Genomic DNA, 25,087 nt, shown 5'->3' with positions numbered 1-25,087 from the left:
AACTCACATTGTCATAGTCCATCAATTCTGAAGACTGGCCAAAAAGACGCTGAGCCAGCAGTTTTCCTGCAGCTATTGCTGTGGGTGTTAATTCAGGACGGCCCTAAGAAGAGAGCACAAAGCTTTGTTTTAACAGAGAGAAGTAGCATCCAAGGATATCTCCTGGGACAATGGTCAGAGGAAGGCCAAATCTTTGGAATTCCAGTCTAGTAGCCAGGGCTCCAAAGAGAAAAGTCAGTAATAATTTCTGTCTAAACATGCTTTTAAGTCTCTGAGTTTAGTATCTGTCTTAATGCAGGGGAACACATGCAATGAATGTGTCAAAATCTTATAGCACTCTTGAAAAGCAGAGGATATTCACATGCTAACCATTCATTTCCCCCCTTCTTTCCATAGTAAGCCATTAAGAAATTTTTAATGGTCTTTTTAAAGCAGAAAAAGCCTAATACAAAGCAACAGTATTTTTATAACATCAGACCTTTTTAAAAAAAGTTGTCTGTCTCATTTTTACAGAACACAGGCACAAAACTTAGCTGTTTGTAGCACTATTACTGATTTCCTATGTTGGTCCTGGATCAGAGAATTGGAACACTATTTTGCTAGCACTGCAACCTGTAGGTTGAGTTGGTCCTAATCTCAGGCTCTGGTATTAGAGAGGGGCTTGAAAAGGATTGCTATTGGCAAATGCTAACTTCCTGCAAATGAGAAATGGAATGATAGCAGGATATGATCAGGACATGTTCTAGTTCACGCCATGCATCTCGGGTACTTTTCATATCCGAACAGGACTATGCAGTGTGCCAGAACCCTAATTTTGAGTGCTGGCGCAATACCACTGGAGCATCAGAACCCCAGTGCTACTTTTAAGGATGCTGGAAGGTTTTGCAAATTTAAGTGAGGCATTTTCAAAGGAATTTTTTGAAGTCTGAGGAAGAACAGTCCATGTAAGTTCATAAGATCTAACAAACTTCATAGATCTAGTAAAAGTATTATTTAAGAGTTCATTCAAGACATATCATCAAGATGCTTGTCTGAGATAAGGAGAGAGGTAACAAATCTATAAGGAATGCGGAGACACAAGAAACCTGTAACTGAGAAACACCTTTGAGGGACAACACAGAATCTTTTATAAAATGTGTGAAGTTCTAATTTATACAGGTCCTATCCAGATACAACACTTGTCACACTCCTGCAGAGCCCCACTTAGAGGTAGCCATCCAATAAGCCCTTAAAGACAGTTTTCAGCAGCAAATAAAATAAGGAATCCTCACCACACACATTCAAACAAATGAAACTTTTTTTTCATTATCCTAAGGGGTTTTAGCATTTCCTGGAATCCATTCCTTTTTCCCAGCTTATCTTTTCTATATGTTGCTAGATAGATTCTGTACATGGTAACAGCCACCATTTACTTCAGTACACATACCATATCAATTATGTGCACATTAATATGCATTTATGCTTTTATCTGTACTAATAACCACTTAAGTTAAAATTTCCATTGCAAAAAAATCAAAACTGAAACAACATTATGTTTCACCTGATAACAGAATCTACAATTCTAATTGTTGATGAATACTAACCTATTTTTCACCAGAGTTCATGACAAATCACAAAACTGCAAGTCTATCCCTTTTCCCCCACTAAGATCCATCAAGTCACGGTTTTTCAAATCCAGCATTTTGACTTTCAAGTCTGTAAATGTCATTTACCAGATGAAATTTGCCATTTGTTTTTTCTTATACACATTTGCCTGAAACGTGGCTGTCAATCATTTCTGCTGCAGGAAATACAGATGTTGTTTTGGCATTCCAGAAATGAATAGAAGATTGGAACGAGAGATAAAATTGTGAAAGCACTGCCATGCATTCCATAAAACCCAACTAATTACTAAAACATCCATGCAGATAAAGCACAATTTCTCATAAACAATGACTTAAAGACCTTCCTTGGTAAATATTTGAAATGAACATTCACTTTGCAGTCATGTGTAGAACTACTCAGCTGATTATTATGGATACGAATTGTTCATAAGAATCCTCCAATGTATTATACATTTAAACGAGATAGCTCCTAAGAGAGTTTAAAAAGCTTTGAAGTAATAACACAACTCTTTTTGGTCTCACTTCTATTCAAAGCAACATACTGTACATTCCACCTTCTCTACAAATCTTTGTTTTAACACCCTTTGAAATATGACAGATGTATAGTGGCACGATCACATGATAAACCTCCTTCTGAGAGAACTTCTTTATAGTGTGTGCCATGCTTTTCAACGTGGATACCACTGCAGGAAGAATTTTAACAGAGTTTGCACGTGTGTGTGGGGGGGGATCAAACTAAAACTCCAGCTTGATCTTCCTCATCCTGATTACAGAAGATGAAAAAGCCTAAATGAAATTTCACCTTTTTTTGAAAATAGTATTTTGCCAAACCTTGAAAAACTTTTACTTGAGGGCAGACAAACAGACTGACCTCCAGAAAGTTTATTTCCCCACCTTTTCTCCAAATGAACAGCTTGGATAACATTAGGATTCTGTTTGCTATACAAGGGTGCAACAAGACACTCATGCACACATAGTTTCCTATTTGTGCCAGCTGGGTACAACTCCCAAATGAAAAGTTATTCTGAGCATATCAGGAAACCTGCCACTCCCCACTCTCATTCCCCTTCCAGCTAGGGCACTGAATTAAAGAGTAGTTCTTACTATTTGGTAACAATTCAGTGTATATTCAGTATGGCATGGTAAAGGAGGGAGGAGGAGACTTGAGAACTACTTGCAAAGACATGAGCAATAGCATTTTATGGCAGCAAAAAGACTCTGACAGGGAGAAAGCAAAGCAAAGAGAAATCCTGAGCAGGAACACTGGAGGGGGAAAAAATAATCTTATTATTATAAGCAATATTACAGATCATTGATGCTCATTCGTAGGAAACAAGATTCCCCTTCCTCTGCTCTTTTGGTAGGTCTCATCTAGAAGTTATCATGCACCAAGATCTACAGTTTTGTGGTTCGTAGCAGGATGCATTTGATTCTTCTGTGTGTATTCTTGGAGATGTGCACCAACACATGACTTTCTTTCACAGCTGGCTCCCACACCAATGAAATTTATTACCTAAATTAATCCTGCTTTTTTTAAAAAAGACAAAATAAATTTAAGTATTCCAATAAATAAACTTTATTGCTCAGCAAGTGGAAATACATGGCTCACATTGTACTAGGGTAAGATAATGGCAATAATTCCTTCTATCTTGAAACTCTATAAATGCATGAGTACTACACTGTGATTTCTTTAATTCCCTATATTGAGTCCATATGAAGATAAAACCTTAAAAGAATATTTCTACAGAGCACTGATTTAACTGTTCAGGTTTTCACCAATTGTACACTGGATACAGTATGAAACGGGTTTTTTTTAACACTCACATGTAGAAGTGCCTATTGGACAAGTCTAGTTCAAAAACATGCACTAATAAGGACAAAAGCAGGAAAAGGAAATCCAGGTTTTAACAACAAAATTAAAATGACAAATAAATGAAGACCTGATTTTCTAGATCCGGAGTAGTAAAGAAGAGAGCATCTTGCCTCCAACTCTATTTCTTACTTGACTAAATCCTCAAAAGGCAGAAGACAAGAAGCACCCAAAAGGAAATTATTTGCCCAAATAACACTGTAAACTGGCAGCAAAATAAGCAACAGAATCTAAGGCCCTGCCAGCACTGCCTCTAACAACTGCTTCTTCAATGAAATTAAAAAGACACATTTGGAAAGCAGGAGGCCCAAACCAAGGCATATATGAGGGACAAGCAGGTGTATGAGGCCATTGTGAGCAGGAAGATGACTTCAGGAAATATCCTAGAGCAAGAAGTGTCAAGTACAGAGGGGAACCTGTATGTGAAGAGAGAAGAAAGGAGAGGAACTGTATATAAACCCAAAGCTCTGAGTGACTAGACAGGACAGAGAAGCTGCAGAGAGTAAGAAAAAAACCAACAGTGAAATAGCTGAGCAGGAAAGAGTTTTAACACCATTTAAAAGGAAATGGCAAGTCATTCGCATGAAGATGGAGACAGACAGGAAGAAACACATGTCTACATACAGGGGCAGAGGTCAGGAATGGTCAGCAGATTTATGAGATTTAAGTGTCTCTGAGTCCAGTCAGAGTCAGTTCCAGAGTCCAGTCAGAAATTTGCAGGACTGGACTGTTCCCAAGATATTATGTAACCTGTTACATCTCTTCAAAAACTCGGAGCACCTGTAGGTTTTATAAATTTGAGACATGTAAAAGATTTTAAACATGGCAAAGTGAGAAATCTTTTAAAGGTCTCTCAAATTATACTATATATGGTGTTTGAATATTGCTACAGTATTTAGATCTACCACTTTTAAAACTGATGCCTTCACTATATCAAAACCAATCTTGATATGAATGCATGTACTCAATTTCAGTAAGCTCAAGAACAGGTGAGAAAATTCTGTGTCTTGCAATGCCCAGCCTTTATATTCTACATACTGGCCCAGATTTTTCAGGAACAGCAGGCAGCTGATGAAAACATTCTCCTGCAACTGTACAGTTCAGAATCCAGACAAACACTATTTTTTATGAAGACAACAAATTTGAAGATGCCTAACTTACAGTAGATAGTCTTGAGTTCTTCTGTAAACTGAAAATTGAGGGGTTGCAAGTATCCCAGTGCACTTTGATCAGGAAAAGACATTCTTATCATCGATGACTGTAGATTATCAATAGCACTAGATAAAGATCACAGAATTCTGGGTTTGTTTATTTTGCTTAAGTTATAATTTCCCCTCCTTTAAAAAACAAACAAACAAATAGCTACACCTCATGTTTACTTGGCATAATCTTTCACAAATCATGAATAGAAGTCAAACGTATTTATATTTGCAGCAATTACTTTTTCTTATTCTAGAGGAAGATACTTTTGTCAGAAGCATTTTGCATGGGGGAGCAGAAATGCTGTCTTGTCACTAGTCTCAATTAACCTCCAAAATACTAAAAATGAATTACAGAACCTGTCACGGTCATTCCCAGTTATGTGTATTTAACTCCAGAAGGTAAAAACTGCTTTCAGTCAGCATTCACAGGCAGTATGAAGTCATATGTCTGAGGTGATAAAAACATTATTAGAAAGATAACTGAAGTGATAAAGACATTATTATTAGCCTCTGACCAATAATGCATTCCCTGATAAACATCAGTAATAATCTCTAATGCTGAGATACTTAACAAGATCCATGTGAAGGAAATTACTGACCCAGGTGGCTGGCATAAACACTACAGCTTTGCAAAATGAAAAAGAGCAAAACACTAAGATATATGCTAGTGCATGACAACATCTAGGGACTACTTATTAGTCAGGAACAAAGTTGGCTTCCTGTTATTGTAAAATAGTTTATGTAGACTCAGTACCTCTGTTATGTCTCCAACTGCATAAATGTGAGGAACAGAAGTAGCTTCACTGGCATCAACAATGATCTTTCCAGTTTCAGAATTAGTTTTCACTCCAACTGTCTTCAAATTGAGAGTCTCAGTGTCAGGGGCTCGGCCTTAAGCAAAAAAAAAAAAAAAATAATAAAGAACTATTGGAAAACTTCAGCAGTGTTAATCTAAGAAGCTAGCATACTCCACTGTAGGTTTCCAAGAGACCTATTCTTTGATAGGCCATATAGAAATGTAACAAAACCTTTACTGGAAAAGCTGCAAGGGTAGAAAGTATGGATATGGATTTCTTTGTGAAAGGAGCTCTGTTACTACTGCCTTCACTCAGAATATTTCAGTGAAAGTTATCCTTTAAAAATGTGCAGGACAACATCCATTGCAAGAAGTGCAAAACCCCCATGGTTTAATATTTATTACACATTCTGAATTCAGTTTCCTAATGTAGCATGAATATACATAGAATAACTAAGCAACTTGTACACTGAAAATTTCCAATAAAAATTAATTGAATAGTATTCAATACTAACAAACAGCCTGTTGTGCACGCTTCAGGACAAAAATTATTGAAAATGCTGTTCAATGTCTAGCATTCCTGAAGTCCTCTTTTCTTGTTATCTGGTACACTTACCTTAAAGCTTTTTTAGTTCCCTCAGCTTGGATGAAAAAGTTTACTGAATTCGTTCTCAAATCCTTAATGCTCTGTGTTTGAGCTATTTCTGCAGAGTTTAGAAACACTATTCCTGGAGTTTAGAAACACTATTTTAAATGGGTTTAAAAACAAATGAAGCAAATTCTACCAAGCCTGGATTTTATCACAGCTTCGTCTTCCAATGATTTTATTATCTCATCTTTAAAATATCTTTAAAATTTTTATTTTATCATCTTTAAAATATGTATTTTTGTAGTGTTTTCTGCATAGAGTTACCACTTAGACCACTGAATTCTTGATAATATTACACTGAGCTTTCTATAGAATATCTAAAAAGCAATTCCTAGCCCAGAAATTGAAATCTTAACTCCCATCCCATTTTTCAAATGTGTTTGAAGGTTAGTAAGCATAGTGAAATTATCAGGTACTCCCAAAATTTGTAGGGACACACAGATCACCTGAACATATCCAAATGAAGGAAACTGCAACTGTTTTTAGAGGCTATAAATGAATTTGGATGTAACTCCATCTACATATATAGGTCTCCTTTGTGTGAGTCATGATTTTGTGTTTGATGTTAATACAGAGCTATAGCAAAGCAAAAAAGGGAAATGTGTTTTCATTATAAAAACAAGCCCTTTGATGTTAATGTAGGAAATTATTAAACAAAAGGAAAACCTGGCCTGTCAATACAGACCTAATTATATGTAAACATATGATTCACTGCTTTATACATCTGCCATATAGCCAGGCCCCTCAAACAATGTCACATCTGAATGCCTCTGTAAAGACTTCTGTGTATTAATTTCATCTGGTGAAACCAACACTTCCTCTGGGAGTACTGACTGAAGCTGTCGGCACTTGGCTATCTGTCTGTCTTCCCTTCTGTTGTCCCCATGGGATGTTGATCTGCTGTTCCTTCTCTGCCCCTTGCTCCCCAGTCCTGATGCTATCAGGCAACAAAAATAATAAACCTCCAGGACCTTATCTTGGCTCGGATGTGAAACAACTTCCTACCGTTGTATTTCTTTGTGTATTGAGAGTAAAGCCTGGATATTCTGCAAATGGACAACTAATGGGGTTTTCTAGTTTCCCCTTTTTCCTGCCAGGCAGAGCCAAGAGAAAGCTTAGCACGCAATGGCAGGCACTGAAAGAGGAAAAAAAGAAAAACTATCAATAGAGTAATTTAAAAACCTGTGACAACAACAGCTGAGTTTATCAAATCTGCAGGATAACACTTAACCTTTCAATTCCAGTCTATTTTAACACGTGTACAGCTTGGTATTAATAGCTAAGTGTTACAAAAAAAGTGCTGCTACTCATAGTGAAATTTCTCTCTCAACTTTACTGCCCAAATACTATTTCTGAAAGCAAAAATAAAACTTAAAAAAACTGAACTGAAGCTTTATTGGCTTTTAGCCCCATGCTGCCTCACCTCCATAAACCAGAATTTACACTTACTGATCAAATTCAGTAGCTTAGGTTCATGATTATCCAAAGCGTCTTGGTAAGTTTTAATATCAAATTCAGGAAATCCTGATATTTTCCAACATTCACTCAGTTTTATTATAGAATCAGTTCTCACCATTTCTCAGTAGTATTGAATCAGAAGAACATTTTTTTCATACCCGTAACTCCTATGGGGTTATTTTACATTTACAGTACCAAGAAAGCGTTAAGTTTACAGCTTATTTCTAAGATCCAGAGGGCAATACTCTATCAAATCCTACCAGGCACACAACACAGACATGCCAGCCCCTCTCCCCCTAAAGCCAGCACACGTGCTTTTAGTTTGAAGATGTCCACTGCCCTGGAACAGCCACAGTGCAAGAAGTTGATGATTGCATAAGACACAAGACTAGATTTAGCTTTTATTCAAAACAGCAAGATATAAGACATCTAGAAGAAAGGTGACAATTCAAACCTGACCATTAAAAGGTTACCTGCCCCCTGCACTTTTAATGCAGCACTATAGTCTCATCTTTAATAGACCCATACAATAACCACATAGCTGTGAAAACCACACAGATCCTTGCTTTCAGGGCCTGCCCCCAACTGCTTTTAACTTTAAAAGAAAAATCAGCTTTTTGATCTGTTCTTGTAAAATCTAACAGCATGGCTTCCTAACAGGGCTGCCAGCCAACTTAGCTATGGAAAGTGATCACAGACTGGTTAACACACCTATTTCAGATACATGCTATGCTGATTATATTTTGATGTGGCATTTCTGTCCCATCATCTACTGATGGGCTCTGGTAATCACACTTGCACAAAGAGTAAGGTGAAGGCAGTATCAGGCTGCTGTGACCTTCAGGTGCAGCACCTTCAACAGTGGAGACTGAAACAGCTAAATTGAGAAGAAACCACAGGAATAGGCATAATCAGGTAAGTAGCAGCAATAAACAAGTGATAGCATATTCTTGCATACAGTAAGACTTCCTAGAGTGATAAAGTTACAGCTGACAACAGAATTTTATAATGGGTCCTCTGCAGTTCCTTAATCACAGAAGCTGGAATGTCTGTTTGCCTCCCAGCATTCGAAAAAGCCAAACTAGAGCCAATCGAGCAGTTTATTACCAGGCATGACACTGCAGATGGCCGCTGTGAGGATACTGCGGAGTGACAGAACATTTTTTCTGGAGTAAAGCTAAAGCCCAATAGTCTTCTCCAGTTCTTCCCTATATCTCGCCTATATTCACCTATTTTGATACATCACTTCATAAACTTTACCTAGTTTGACCTTAATCAAAATTCCATCTGTGTTCCTAGTCTTGACACTCTTTCTCACCTTGCTCTGGGTGTCTGACACATTCCTCAGTTTAGTTTCAAGACCACTACCCTTTCCTCCTTCAAATCCCTCCTCAAAACCCACAAGGTGTTCACTAAAACATAGCCAGCAGATAATGACTAATAAAGACCAATTCAGTGTAACTAATTTCCAGATTAAAAGAAAATACTCACTACAGTAAGATTAACTAAGGTAAAAAAAGGTTCAGAACCTTTACTACATTGGTAGCAGCATGCACCAATTTTATAAGGATGATTTTGAACATTTCATTCATTACTGATAAACTTTCAGCATGCTTGCCACAATCTGAAAAAAATTCTGACCCTTAGTGCCAGGGGAGTAACTGGTTCTTTGCCAAGTCTGCTAAGCTGTACGCTCTTGTAACATTGACAAGTAATAGTTGTTACGCACAGCAATCATCTCAGCAGGAAGCTTGTGGCAACTATGGTGTAATCAGTAAATACCTGGCCATCACCATCCACTGCACATCTGACGTTACTTGCATCTGGAGACATGTCACTTTGGTCCTACCCAAACAACAACAAAAAGCAACTCCAAGTGACATGCAACCATATGAAAACCTTACAGCATGGAACAGACTTCTAACAATTCTTTTTGCTTTGTTCTCAAGGTCCTGCACAAGGTAAAGTGGTCTAGAAACATATTCTGAGAAGAAAGCTATAGTTCACCTTTACATTAATTCTCCCACATTAAGCTTGCTTTAACCAAAGGTCTTGTACACCCTTGAAGGATGGATCTGACATCTCAAAAACTAGTACCCAACCACCATTCCCAAGTGAGGTCATTGGCTTAGTCTCCTAGATGCTTATGGGTGAACAGAACCTGTATGCTGGAGAAAGTGTCGCAGTAATGATCTTGGTTTCATGAGATTACTTTGGAGCATTTTCCAGCATTTTTTTTATAATTTATTTATACCACCACTCAGGTAAAAGCTAGCCATTGTGTATCAACTCAAATAGCACCTTAGGGCTGAAACAGTCTTGAATCCAAAACATTCTCTCACGCAGATTAGAGGCATAGCCTAGCATCTAACTCTTCCTCAACATGAAAAAGTGATCTTTGTAGCTACAAGCTAGTAAAATTAAATAATGTAAAATAAAAGTTACACTCAAAGTTTATGAGTGAGTTAAATAAAAGAAGGAAAAAGTACCATCCAGCCCTCTTTCAGTGCAAACAAATTACTAGCACATTAAAAATAGCCCTCTTGAATAAAGTGTGACTCAATGTCACTAAAACTAGATAGGGAAACAACCTAAAAGCACTGGCCGATGTAACAGGAATGTAATTTTCGTTAGGACTGCAGAAACCACATCTTACCAGGACAGTAATGAATTAAATTAATGAGAGACATGGGAAGTTCAGAACAAAGACCCAGAGCCTCAGCAAACTACATCACGTTAGCACTAACAGTTCTCTGAGATCAACCAAGATGCATTATTTTTCACTGAATATTTCAAAGGTTACAAACTGGATGGCAAGATTTTGTTCACAAAGACAAATATAGAGCCCATCCGCTTTTATAAAGGAGCTGGTAGAGCTATGCTCACAGAAGACAACAGCAATATTTTACCATATGGGGCTCTTCAAAGATCTCTAAACAAAATTTCTGTTTTCTTAGTTAATCCAAACTGATTTCTTTGTAAGACTTGAAGAAAATTATCATTACTAAAAAAGGTATGTACTTAACCCTTTCTTAATATTGAACAGCAAGGATCTTATTTTACTGCACTACAAAATACATCTGCCAAGCATCCAGTCTAACACAAAGGTCAATATACTTGATAGCACATGATGCACAACACCTGATACCTGTTCAGATTTACATCAAGCTAAAGTTGTAATCCCTTTTTATAGCAAAAATGTTATTATTTCAAAGACACAGTGCTTATGAATGCAAAGGAACTTGAGAATGGTTGTTCCACTGCTCTGATCATGGAGAAAACTCTTTGTAAAGCCAAACTTAAAATCTGCTGCTGGTTGTTGCTCTTTCTGTCAACAATTTACAAGTGCAATACCTCACTTTCTGTGTCAGACTAATTCTGGGATATTTTGTAAACACCTGCTTGGTTTAATCATTAATTCAGCATTGCTCCTCTACACAGTAAGACCCCATTAGATATGCAGTAACTTAGTAATTTTTCTAAGGACTTAGTGAATAATCAGATTCCAGTTACAGCAGTGATCTTCTGCCATCTATTGCAAATTCAAAGGGAAATACTACTCACCATTTCTTTTTATATATTAGCTGCATGACAACTGCAGCATTCAGTCCACAGGTCTCAGTTCTCCAATAGCTGAAACAAACCCACTCTACAAGGCCTGATCTGCAACTTTGCCCTGTAGCTCAGTGGTTGCATCTGTTTATAGAATTGCCAGTTTCTACCCTTTTTTTTGGATGAAGACCCTATGCTCAGTCTGTACATGCACACACTCACCATTGCTCAGGTATATTAGGCACCTAACATACACAGGGGTTTTTTGTGTACTTAAGGGCAGGGGGGATACTACATAATATTACAATATTGAATGAAAAAAAAATCTCAAAAGCTTATAATTTGAGGAGAATTTGCACAAAAGCAGAAGCCAGCACTAGTAAAAGACACAAGGACATTACAGGACTGGACAGACAGAATCAAATAAAGGTCAAGAAAGCTGTTTCACTGATCTGGAATATTACAGCGTAGTCACTCAGCAAGGTAACACGGGCCAATAACATTTACCTGCAAAAGCTTTGGATTGAAACTTTTGAATTACATTAAAAGGTTTCAAAATAATATAATTTTTTTCACCTCAAATGTTTTGACTGGTTCAAAAAGCTGCCAGAAAAGCAAAGACAACATTGTGCCTGCTTTTATTGGCTTATCCATACAAGCAGAAAATTACACATTCCCAAAGACAAACAAAACTCTTCATAGAAACACAATGTAAATTTTTTCAAAATGCCTACATTAAGAGAGAATACCGTACCTTACCAAACTCAAACTATGTCCCTTGTCAGTAAATATTTTTAACATTATTCATAAAATCCTACTAAAATTCCACAATGCGCTTACAAAAATTCAGGAAAAATCACTATAATTCAGGCTGCAATTAGTTAACAATAGCAGCTGCTTTTTAACTAACTCTACAAGCTGACTTTCTTCAATCAGTATTGTAACTGGCACACCTGCAGACAGGAAATCCTCAACACTACCAAGTTTCCCAGCCTATATTATCTGAGACACCTGATGTGGGTGTGTTGATAGAGAGCAAAACAATGAATCACATCAACTGCACATCAATTAACCAGCTTTAACTGTTAATGTGTTTCATCCTTAAGGCTGGAGTGCCAATTTGAACACTAAAAAAAAAAAAAAAGGCAACACAAAACCCCCAAACCCTCAAACTATTAATTTTGCATTTTCTAAATTAGAATTTTAACTCAAATGTATGACAAAAGTTATAATACACTTAGTTCCTCTGTATCAAAACAGTGAGTGGAGTCACATTACAAGTGAGCTGCAATAGTATATTATGCAACCTTATTCCATTATAATTATCACTAAATCAAGATCTTTTTCTTATTATTTCAATTTAATAGCTCTTTTTTCCACCTTAGACAAAAGTAAACAAGTTGACTTGACATTTCACAGGTGTGACTCCACCTCACTGTACTTTTACCAGAAAGCTTGACAAAAATCAAATACAGAATTTAGAAACCCACTTTCTGGAAACAGTTTCACTCCACCTCATGGAACATTATTCTATGGTTTTCAGGATTGTCACATCTCCAGATAGCATGACCTGTTTGCTCTCGGCAAGCTCTAGTGTCTTTAATTGTTTCTGGTGAGTATAATCAAGTATTATAGGCTGTTTTCACAATTTATAGAAACCTATTGCACTTCTAAGAGAACAGTAATCTCAACAAGCAAAAGAAAATGTTTGTCAAAACACACAACCTGCTCTATTTGCAGTACTAGGAAAATACAACGCTGACTTAACCAGGGGAAAGGAACACCAGGACAATAGATTTAGTCCACTGGGCAAAATACAAAATGCTGTAAATGATCTGTTCCCATTTCCTCTAATGGACCTATTCTGTGACCACAAGAATCTAACTTTATCTGTTATCAACAAATAAAAGATATTCCCCACTACTCTAAAACAGTGGTGTCAGATAAAAAGAACAGCATAAAAATGGAGTAGCTAAAAGGAATTGCTAAAGTTGCTAGTATTCTTCTGCAACAAAACAGGTTTCCTGGCCAGTAAGTTTCAGCTTATTTACTTTGTTCATCAGATATCATCCACTTGACAAATATCACTACTAGCTTTAGCCATCCATTATTTATCTAGAATTCCAGATACTCCAAAGCTTTATAAACACAAAAGACAAGAGGTCTCCTATTCTGGTGGGCTTGCAGTCCATCTTAACCAATATAGGATTGTAACAGCAACAAATGAGTAGCTTAGGGAGCTAATGCAGAAAGGGTATTTTTTGCAGAAAGGGTATTTTTGTTCCTGTGGGCTGGAGCCTTTTACTATACATCATTTAGTGTGTTGATCCTTACAAGAAGTAGCATTTGACTCAAAGGAGGCAAAAACCCAAACATAATTCCCATTTCTGGTGATGATGCTCATAGCCATTTGTCACAAAATTATTTTTTTTAAACTGATATACTCTGACTTAGGCATCGTATATCAGTTCTGAAGGGTCTGAGATACGTGAAAGTTCCTAACCAGATTTCAAAAAGCTCTTAAGTTTCAAGGTTCCCTGCAACAAGCTCGGACTTTTGGGGACAATTACTTCTTTTTCTCTGAACTGGATGATGGCTACAATAACAAACATAAGCAACACTGTTCAGAAAAATCCCTAGAAGAAATGGCAGCTGCTTGAACTGGATACATAAGAACTGGTATTGAATAGCTTCGTGAATAAGTCAAGAGTATGGACTTAGAAGACACTATTTGCACCACAGAGGTTGATGGAATTCATGCTCTCACCCTCTAGTATATGTGAGGAAGACTAAATGGTCTCCCATTTATTGCAGCTCATGCGAAAGCTGTTACCACAGATTTCTTCCATTCATTGTAACTTTTGGGTTTTTTTAGACGGTAAGTGAACAAGTCAGGTATGCAAGAAAACAATTTTTAAAAATAACAATGTTTAGGTCACAAAATATTTCATATAAAAAAAGGGGGGGAGCTGTTTGGCCCCATACAACATGAGGGGACTTCATTTCCAGAATGGAAAGCATTGCAAATAATTGTTAAGATAATCAAGTTTACCTACTGCCCACATGACCGTGTCAAAGGAATCTGTTTCTTCTGTGCCCAGGTCAGTATTTTTCCAGGTGACTTGCAATCTATTGCTCTCCAATTTTTCAACTTTTGTCGGGAAACATCTCTTTAGAAATTTTGTGCCGTAAGATTCCATGTGCTCCGTTACTAAAGATGCCATTTGCTGTTGAGTAGGGGGGAAAAAAAATGTTTATTCTTAGATATATGACCTTTTAAATGTAAAACCCTCCTTCAACTGTCTTCTTGAAAATCCAGTAAATACCCTGTGCATTTCAAATGTTCTTTGTCAGTTAGTTACTATGCATTGTCAACACATGACAATTTATTGAGCCAGTATGACCTGCAACTCCATTCCAATAGGCATCTACATCTGAATATTCAAATTCTTTTCAAAAAGTACAACAGTATATGAATAAAACTGTTGCTTTTAAATAATTTGTTGCTTACACAATAATATCAGCCAGAATATATTCAATTTAACAGTACCATAATTAACATTTTCTGGCAGCTTGATGAGAATTAAATACTTTCATAAAGCTAAGGAAGAAAAAATATTTCCCTTTGCCATGACATCTTTCATTTCTCTGCAATGACTATGAATCACTAAAGTTTCTGGAAAGTTCTACTACAAAAGGGAAATAATACTTTTGTCCTAAGAGCCTGCTTGAAAAAATGAAAAAATGTCACACCACGGTCAAGTAGCAAAGTGTCACATTGATAGGTTTATCCGAAAATGTCATTGCTCTTGACTGCAGTAATTCAGGTTGCCCTTCGTCAAAGAATATGTTTATAACTTAAAGTACATTATCACAAAACCACTAACACAGAACAACTACATGCAAGCTCACAGCTTACAAAACTGTATTTTCAAACTTTTTACTAACTAATATGAAAGCAACAGCAGGGTTATACCTCTTCAGAAACATGATAGCTCACTAACCAGTTTCCATCAGACTCAGTGTGGCTACAGACTGATTATTTTATCTCTATTAATAATTTCTTAACTCTGAAATATCTAATCTGCTCTTCGTGCCTACAACGGATCAAGTTCTCAGAGAAACTACTGTAAGTGTTTTATGAAGTGCCACACACACATTTAATACTATTCCCTGCTTGCTCAGATCTCATGCTGTTACAGGTGTAGATTTCTTCAATGATGAGTGCAAATTCCAAGACACATTCTTCTACAACGTTTGCAAACTCTGGTACACATACCACTAGTCTTAAGGAAGCCACTTCAAAGTGGGAGTGGCTGGCACACACCAGGAGCTGTCACTACCTGCAGTGGTACTTGTCACTGCTGCTCCTAACAGCACCACTCCCTCCTCAAAAACTGCGCTATTACACATGAAAATAATTTTCCTACACACTGTATGTGCAAAGCAGTTCTCAAAAACAAACCCATGGTTCTATCACCCTTTCATCAACTTTGGCCTGGAAGTGTTTTGCACTATTGCAATTAAGCACTAAAAAAAAAAAATCCTAATTCACAATCCCAAGAATAATTAAGTTAATGTGCATTCATTCCCAATCTGAAAACACTCTTTTCAAGTAATTAACATGACAGGCTTCATTCCTGAAGCTAACATTTTCCAAAGTTATTTGCCTGAGAAAAAATTTGTTGGAAACTTTAAAGGAAAAGTTCACTGAGTGAAAACCCAGAACTCTCTCGCTGTTTTAAGAACATTACAGAAACTTTTCCTTCAAAGTAGTGTTAGCATCAAATCTTGCAGGGGCAGAAGATTCATAATCACCTTTAACGTACCCTCCCTAAAGATCTATGAACCAAAAGGACTACCAGGCCCTCAAAGAGATCATCTAACCTGTAGAACAGAAGCTACAAAATCACATCCAAGCAATGCCTTTTTACTGGATCCAGTAACTTGTCTTTAACCCAAAGTTGCTATACTACCTTCTGTTGCTTCTTTAAGCAGTTATACTTTTTTACACAAATCCTGTATAAAACCTTTGTTGTTGTTGCCTTTTCTCATTGTTATTTCCAATTGCTTTTAGTCTGTTTACACAGGAATGAATTACTGGCCCAAACGGTTTTCTATTTTGTCAGCAGTCAGGACCACTTATACTTTTAAATAAAACTCCTCAAAATCTTTCCCGATTTTGAAACATTTTTTCTCTTTAAATTTTCCTGCCTGAAAGTTTTTGCATTTAATTTTCTCCATCTTAGGGTTGATAGTTCCACTGAAATCACTGTATTATTTTTTTTACCTAGTTATAACCATCATTGCTTTGAAAGTGATAAGGTCAAGATTTCCAATTCCTGTGTCATTACAAACTTTCAGCTTAGTGATTTATTTACATTCTTCATAATGAACTCCACACTGTACTACTTCATGTTAAGTCCAATAATTTATTTTAAAAATCATTATCTGTAACTCCTAGAAATTCAGGATTATTTTAATGTTTTTAGCAGTGGCATAAATCTCTCCCATGCTTCCCAAACTTTTCAATCTTGTTTTCAATTAAGCAGGAGGAAAAAAAAAAAAAGATTTGCTTTCCTGAGTACAGTATCAAGAGATGTGATAGGAAAACTAGGTAATATATATTTAGTTTCTCTTTAGAAAGCACATACTAGGAAATGTTTGGAGAAGCCAACAACACTTTAAAAAGTATATTTGATTATTTTTGTCTCCTAATGTATTTGATATATAAGGAGATATAAAATATTCTGTACTTGCCTGATCAAACCCACGAAGTGGGATACTTCTCATCATGACTGTCGTGTCCAACCCAATGCCCGTTAGAAAACCAGCACACTCAAGTGAAACATCTTGTGAAACATGAGTTAAGGAAATATAAACAATAATTTCAGATAAATGCAATATAAAAGGGTAGTATACAAGTGGGCTTTTTACCTAGAGGTATCAATTTCTTCTCACACAGATATTTTTAGTTTGCTTAGAATATTTTCCTCATAGAAAACATTGCTTTTCAAATCCTGAGAATTTATCCTCAACTGACCTTAATTCCCATGATGCTACTGCATAGAAAACTGTACTATTCTATTACCAACTCAACTACAGGGCATGAGCAAAGGAATTCTGAAAACTGAGCTTTCATAGGAATGACAGCTATGCTGCTTATAATCATAAATCATCACAGCTTTTTCAAAGGATACAGCTCGCTCCAACAACCAACCTGTTACACAAAAAGAAAAAAAGAATAAAGCAGCGGAATGAGCTTGTGCATATTTCTGCACAACTAAAAAATATTTTCTAAAGTATGTAGAGTTACAAAATTACAGGTTTGAGGAGTGGATCTGATGTTGTTAGATTGGAAGAAAGAGCATGGCCTGCCAACTCCAACAAAGACAAACACTATAACACGTGGGCTTATTATATTAACAGATTAAAAAAGAACAGGCTTATAAGACATAAGGAATTGGTTTTATATTGTAAAGAGACATATAAACACATACCCTGAAAGTTAAAGTGAAGAAAGCCATGAAAAACTCAGAGAAACTAGCAAGGTTAAGAGGCATCACAAGTATTTCAGTTGTGTTCTATGACATACCTTGGTTGGAAATATCTGGACTAGACACTGACAGATGTCTCCCCCTGTGCCTATTACTACTGATGCCTCATCTCTACAGGGTGTCTCAGCACCATTGCCTCTGAGACAGGAGACAACATATAAACACACAGACATGCAGCAGTCTTGTCCGAATTCAATTATATCTTAACATTTCTAGAGGTATCTTAATTACTAAATACATTTTGAAATTGTTTTTAAGAAAACATAACACAAACAGAAGTTAAGCATGTTTGAAATTCATAGAATTATTGATTTGTTTAGGTTGGAAAAGACCTTTAAGATCATCTAGTCCAACTGTTAACTCAGCACTGCCAAGTGCACTGCTAAACCACGTCCCTAAGTGCCACATCTACACATCTCTTAAACACCTCCAGGGATGGGGACTCAACCACTTCCCTGGGCAGCCTGTTCCAGTGCTTAACAACCCTTGCAGTGAAGTCATTTCTCCTAATACCCACCCTAAACCTGCCCTGGTGCAACTTGAGGCCATTTCCTCTTGTCCTATCACTTGTTACCTGGGAGAAGAGACTGACACCCACCTTGCTACAACCTCCTTTCAGGTAGTTGTAGAGACTGATAAGGTCCCCTTGAGCTTAAACCTCTCCAGGCTAAACACCCTCGGCTCCCTCAGCCGCTCCCCATCAGATTTGTGCTCCAGACCCTTCCCCAGCTCTATTGTCCTTCTCTGGACACACTCCAGCACCTTGACATCCTTCTTGAAGTGAGGGACCCAAAACTGAAGCCAGGATTTGAGGTGTGGCCTCACCAGTGCTGAGTACAGGGGGACAATCACTACCCCAGTCCTGCTGGCCACACTATTTTGGATAAAAGCCAGGATGCTGTTGGCCTCCTTGGCCACCTGAGCACACTGCTGGCTCATATTCAGCCAGCTGTTGACCAGCACCCCCAGGTCCTTTCCCACCAGGCAGCTTTCTGGCCACTCTTCCCCAAGCCTGTAGCCTTGTGTGGGGCTGTTGTGACCCAAGTGCACTCAGCCTTGTTGAACCTCATACAACTGGCCTCAGCCCATCAGTCCAGCCTGTCCAGATCCCTCTGCAGAGCCTTCTGCCCTCAAGTAGGTCAACACTCCTGCCCAATTTGGTGTTATCTGCAAACATACTGAGGGTGTGCTCGATCCCATTGTTCTGTTTTGTCTTCTACATTTTGCTTGATTCCAGACCACAGTACCATAGACTCTTAAATCCATGGAAAAACACACACAAACGGAAGGCTAACACAAAGCGGTGCATGCATTGCAGTCTCTTCATAAAAAGAGGTATCATTCATCAATTTTAACTAAAATTTACAAAGCAATGATCCACGCTGTTACCAGAAAAACTATTAGTATACATGCTTACAAAGACAGAAATGTTTTCATAGGACATAAAAAGCCTTAGAAAATTAAAATATATGTGAACATGTGTGGCAACTAAAAACAAATGTTAGAGGCATAATGAAGCTCTGTAGACAGCAAATTTGGCTTCTCTTGGCCCTGCCACTGACTAGTCACATATCCCTAGGAAAGTTTTTTTCCCCAACACTGCAAGACAGAAACAAGTCCAATACTTGGAAAACTCTTCATACACAGTGTATCTTATGCTAAGAAAGCAGAGCAAAAATTAAATGCTGTCTTATGGCCTATACCTTACCCTAAACCAATCTGCACCACCTCCTAGTTCTAAATGAGATGCTTTTAAACTTCTGAAAAGTGCAGACATGGGGGCTGCTGCTCTTTAAGCCCCAGGGATTGCAGAGTCAGTACAACACATGTTTTCTCACAAAAGACCCTAGATAACATCTATCCATCCTATAATAAAAACATACAACTTCTGAAGGCGTACAGAGAACAGGTTGAGCTAAAGAGATAAAAATCTGCTAGTCTGGGTTTTATGTTTGGCAAACAATTTAACATAGAGAGAAATAAATTTTTGCAGCATTAGGGCATCTGGTTTATCTGTGAATGGATGATCACCCCATTTTTTAGCATGTATCTCCTGCTACGTGCTGCAAAAAGCCACACACTGCTGGTAAAGAAATACATGCTGGACATTCACAGGGAATACAATGAGAATATCTGTAATTTAGGCATATGCTTGCCGTTCTTTTTCATTAGATGAAAAATAGATGCCAGCTGGCAGTTATTCATCGCATCAGCACTACATTATTCACAATTTCTTCTACAAGGTGGAGGGTTCCTGGGTATTGTCAGTGTCTAACAGAAAAGTTCAGAAAGCAGAACCTAACTTCATTCACACCTGCTCAATCTCTCACTCATTCTGAACGTATTTCAAGGCATCTTTTCTAATTCACTCTGCCAAACCCCTTCATGTCAGTAGCAAGAATTTCTTCACAATGTTTGTATATCTAAGGGACTTTAAAGTTGGTTAATGGTTTGCTCTTTTTTTAATTTTTTTTTTATTTTATATGAATAACTGCGGGACTGACAGTTCTATAACCCCCAGGCATGTAATTTGTAGCTGAGATATGTACATTTGGAGAGGGAGGAAAGAAAGAGTAAGTACAACACAGCTCAGACTAGAAACAAAAGGTGTTAAACTGAACCTTGGGAATATTTAAAATAGAAACAAATCTGACAGAAACAAACCTTTAACAACTCCCTAGCTCATTTGCTAGGACACAGCCTGATAAAGCACAGAAATGCTACTGTAGCCCCTGCAGGCTTATTTTGACTAAATCTCAGGAATGCAACATATAAACACTAGACTCCCACATTACACTGTTACAACTTGCATTACCAGCAACTGGACAAAAGCCACATTTTCACAGAAACATCTTACAGGGATAAATCTTCTGTTTAGTTTTTGTGGGGGGGTTTGGTTGGTTTTGGGGTTTTGTGTTTGGTTTTTGGTTTTTTTGTTTTTTTTTTTAAATTTCCTCACATAAATCATGCTCTCAAAATTCAGGAGGTGACTGATATAGTACAAACAACAGCAAATTTACTTTCCTTTTTAAACTGTACCAAGCAGCCTTGTTTATCTATTTGATGTTTAGCTTAACACAGTGCATTTTTTTATATTAGAAAGTCACAGACATGAATGGCAGCCCTGTTTTCTTTCAAAACACTAGTATTACAGCTTCAAGCCTCTTTTCTTATATATACTTTACTTTTTCTAGATTTGCTTAATAGAGAAAAGAAAAAAAGCCTAGTATTATCCGACTTTCATGCTAGCATATCTGCATTTCCTATCACAATTATTTCCATCAGGACATTTCTCTGTAGTGCAATACTGACTCAGAATTTTACTGTACTCTGTGCTGTAAAAAAGACAGACTATGGCATTTTAGTATTTCCATTAAAACCAATTTTTTCGTATTTCAGTTCAACAATAGCTCCCAACACATAAGAAAAGGCAAAAGTAACCCAACTGTCTCATCATATTTTCTTTTGTTTTCAGAACTTCCACCACTTAAAAGAACATAATTTTATGTTGGAGTTTCTTTCATAACTGAAGAGCAATTTCACATACCTCAGTAGCAAAGAATAGGAACAGTACAGACTTTGTTTAAGTTTATGCTGCCCTCTCGTGACTTCCACGTATAATGGCTACAGCAAAGATGGTGAAAATTTGTATTTAATTTTATTTTAGAAGGAAATTTCTTAAGGGCTGTGCGTGTCTAATCTGTTAATTACTAATGAAGGCTGGTAGTGTGATGCTGATGCACAGCAAAACAAATTCTCAGAAGGAAAACAGAAGGACAGAAAATCTGGTATATAAAAGGCAGTTTTGAACATTTTTCACCTTGCCATAAAGAAAATGCCAGCATCTGTTAAAGCCATGGTAAGGTAAACTTACGTTTTTCCAGGAGATTCTTTTAACCAGAATAGATCATCACTTGTAATTCCGTACTCCAGTGCGCCTGCAACCTATGATCACACAGGTAAGATCTTGAATCTACAATGCAAGTCCAGGCAGCAAAAAAACCCTAGTAGTAACCTGGGCTGTATTAGCTGAAGTATAGCCAGTAGGTCAAGTGGAATATATCTAGGGTTTCCCAAATATGTTATCCAGCCTTTGTCTTTAGAGATTTTCAAACTCTGACTGCAAAAAGCCCTGAGCAACACAGTCTGACCTCACAGCTGACTCAATAACCGACCCCAACCTCCTTGAGCAGAAGGTTGAACTAGATGACTGCTAGAGATCCCTTTCAACTTTAATTATCCTACAGCTCTTAGCAACATCAACATACTAAATTGATAAAAATTATTTTCTGTGGAAATGTATTTCTGAAAAGCCTGTGCTTTATATAAAGGACAATTTTTCACACAACACAAGTACAAAAATCTCTCATGTGTTATTTTATATTTACATTATTTATCCCCCAAATGTTCTTCATTATCTGCAACAAAATTAGTAAAGCCGTTCTTAGATGGCAAGTGTAACTTACCTGTGTAGGATATTTTGGTCTTCCTCCAGTAGCAATGACAATATTTTCTGCAGTAACAATAGTCTACAAATAAAAACACAAAATCAAAATCAAGCATTTGAAATAATTTTATCTGTCTTTAGATTTTATCTATGTACAAATAAGTGATAAATGAGAAAGTTGGCACTACCATCTGCTATTTATATGATATAATAATCAGCAATGCATTAAAAAAAGGATGGAGCTAAAATAAACTAATACATGCAGAATTTTCTCCCACACATTCTCTACCAGTTTTTGTTTTAATGAAATTGCTCCTGTACTGGACAAGATCCTGATGACTACTTGGAAACAACAGTTGTGCATGAACAACAGCTTTTTAAAATCAATTTTTGCTTAGGACAAAACACACAGAAATCACAGCAAATGAATTCTATCTTTAAAGTCCGAAGTTAATCTACCTCAAAAGTAGCATGTTTTCAGAAAATGCTAGGCATCTATCCCAAAAAACTTTTGTTGTCTCAAGCTAGTATTAACCAGTAACATTATTTGATTCCCTCAAAGAGGTGTTAAAAATGCATGTTCAGTGTCTTGTTAAATATGCAGAAGACCACCATTCTGTTATGTGACCCAGTTGCTTGAAGCTGTGCATTCAGTATAATTGCTTCCCACATACAATCTTAAATTAGAGAGCTAATCACCCTTACAATTCATCTGAAGGAGGAAAACATCTCAGACTGATTTAATGCTCAGAGCAATAAGGAGATGTTGGCCCTCTTTACATCTTTGTAAGTGTCTATCAAAGCAGTATGACTCTGACAGAAAAAAATTAATCTTTTGTCTCAGCTCTTGTATCTGCAGAGAGAAAGCAATGGCATTTAACTGACAGGTTACAGGCTAGGGACTTAGCAGGCAACAGTCCAAGTTCATAAACATCTTCTCTGTGGAAAATGCAAAACTTCCTTACGAAAATGATAATGAATACCTAAAGCACAATGCAACAGTACAATCTAGCTCCCAGTCGACCTGAAAATCAACACATGAAGACCTGAAATGTTTGAAGTGAATGATATTGAAGAGATCAGCCCAGCAGCTCACCTCTTTACCTGCTTTTGTTAAACCACGGACTGTATACGGATCAGAAAATCTTCCTTTCATGTTGAAATATTTCACCTTCCTGTTTAAAAGAAAACAGCAACGTGATGCGCGCTTAACAAAGAATAGGAATTAAATACAATCAATTACTTTTTCCATATCTGAAGTGCTAAAAAGGCATAGAAAAGTAAAAGGAAGAAAGCATTTCATTTCACAGGTTTGTTTGCCACTCTGTCACATAATTTAAGTCACTTAATTCTTGTGTCATAGCTAATTCCTCTATACATCAGAGTACCTAACCTTGTAATATGCTTTGGGATCAGGTTATTGACCTCTTCAAATGACACATTTTCCACTAGCATAGCATTACTGTTACTTTCTATAAGATTACATATAGATCTTATTTGAAAGCATGATTTATGTAAGAATTTTATGAGAATGACCTCATTTAAAAGCATTCAAAAGTGACTCGGTAGGAGTCACAAGACTAGAACCTGTCAAATTATCTGTTAATTTAATTTCTCTATAAAATGAACTGCATGCTGAAAAACTCAGAACCATTTCAGCACTGAAAGCAAAAAAAGTCAGCTGCTAGCATAGTGTTATCTGTGGGCCTGTATGGCATATAAATTTTGGTAGACAAGCTAGAAATTACCTTGAGAAACCCTGACTACTTCATATTAATGCAAATCCTCTCCAGATTAAAGAGGGCATTCCCTGATCACTACGGTGTTAGAAAGCTTTCACATATGGTCACTTTCAACTACTATTTCCCAGAAAAGGGGGAAAGAGGTGGGGGGAAATCACTTACATTGGCAAGGGTACTTAAAGTCCTGAGCAGAAAGGACTTGCAAACTCAGAATATTAGCTCTAATGAGAAACTCTAAAGGCAATTCAGCAATTCTACAAGGAGAGGAGCAGCTCCTTGACTATGGGAAGAAAGATGAAATTAAAAAACTTATTTACTTGTCTTGTAGTTGCACTCTGTGTCCCCAGTTCAAGGATTTCACATAATTCTGAACAGCTTGTGCCATCACAGACCTATCATAAAACAAGAAACTGAAAATGAAGTCACGGCATCACAAATTCAGACTATGCAACTCAAAGATACAGGCAATTGCTAGAAATTAGGAGTGCTCTACATCAGTTTTTGCTATGAAAGTAAATTACCAAGTCTGAGTCAACACTGTACCTGCCTTGATAAACCAGTAAGTACAGTTCTGTGATTTAAACAAGGAGCAGTCTAAAAAGCTTCACACAAAATTAACTTCCCTAACTGTCCCTAAATAAACACCAACTGGGAAAGGTTGTTATGTATTTGCAGCAAATAGGAGTGGATATGGGCAATAATCTTTACCATGTATGATGAACAGGTTGGGCTATATTCCAGCCATAGTGCTGGGCATCTTTAAGGGCACTCCTTAAAAGGGCTGCTTGATGCATAAGCTTTTTAGGAATGCAGCCAACATTCACACAAGTTCCACCAAGTCCCCATTTGGTTCCTTGGGAGAAAAAAAAAAGAAAAGAAAAGAAAAAAAAAGTAAATGCATCAGGTTAGCATAACTTAATGCAATTGGGTTACTTAAGAGTATTAGGTTGTTCACGCAATTAGTTTAAAAGTCCTGAAACAACATGGAGTTTACTCTCTCCTACAGATCAGTTTCTAACTCTGCTTATGGTCATTTTTTTAATAAAAAACATCTCTATATTATTCTTCTAAAATTCAAACCATCTCAAGATATTTCTCAGAGCTCTGAAGATCCAGTTACTACATAATCACATTTGCTTATTTGCATTTGCAGATCTTATTTTACATATTATACATGAAAAGCCTCAACATTATATTATTCATGGTTTTT

General features: G+C 37.0%; 1 protein-coding gene across 5 annotated transcripts in view; it reads right to left on the bottom strand.

Moving 5' to 3' along the window:
- The window catches only part of TXNRD2 (thioredoxin reductase 2), a 60,983-nt gene that overhangs the window by 30,181 nt on the left and 5,715 nt on the right, over window positions 1-25,087 (bottom strand). For 4 of the 5 annotated variants that reach the window (XR_013925774.1, XM_080373967.1, XM_080373966.1 and 1 more), the window contains 10 exons: window positions 24,586-24,730; window positions 24,195-24,269; window positions 23,232-23,310; window positions 22,155-22,217; window positions 21,563-21,633; window positions 17,332-17,351; window positions 16,892-16,983; window positions 14,184-14,358; window positions 5,431-5,567; window positions 8-103 (listed from right to left, as the gene is read on the bottom strand). Coding sequence is in view for 4 of the 5 variants with exons in the window: in XM_080373967.1 (XP_080230093.1) it covers window positions 8-103; window positions 5,431-5,567; window positions 14,184-14,358; window positions 16,892-16,983; window positions 17,332-17,351; window positions 21,563-21,633; window positions 22,155-22,217; window positions 23,232-23,310; window positions 24,195-24,269; window positions 24,586-24,730 (953 nt within the window). In the remaining variant the exon portion in view is untranslated. The remainder of the gene's footprint in view (window positions 1-7; window positions 104-5,430; window positions 5,568-14,183; window positions 14,359-16,891; window positions 16,984-17,331; window positions 17,352-21,562; window positions 21,634-22,154; window positions 22,218-23,231; window positions 23,311-24,194; window positions 24,270-24,585; window positions 24,731-25,087) is intronic. The other variant, XM_080373968.1, reaches the window with a different exon arrangement.

Source organism: Falco punctatus (assembly GCF_963210335.1).
Source record: "Falco punctatus genome assembly, chromosome: 1".
In the NCBI taxonomy this organism is placed as follows: domain Eukaryota; kingdom Metazoa; phylum Chordata; class Aves; order Falconiformes; family Falconidae; genus Falco; species Falco punctatus.
This window is presented reverse-complemented; position numbering and strand designations above follow the sequence as displayed.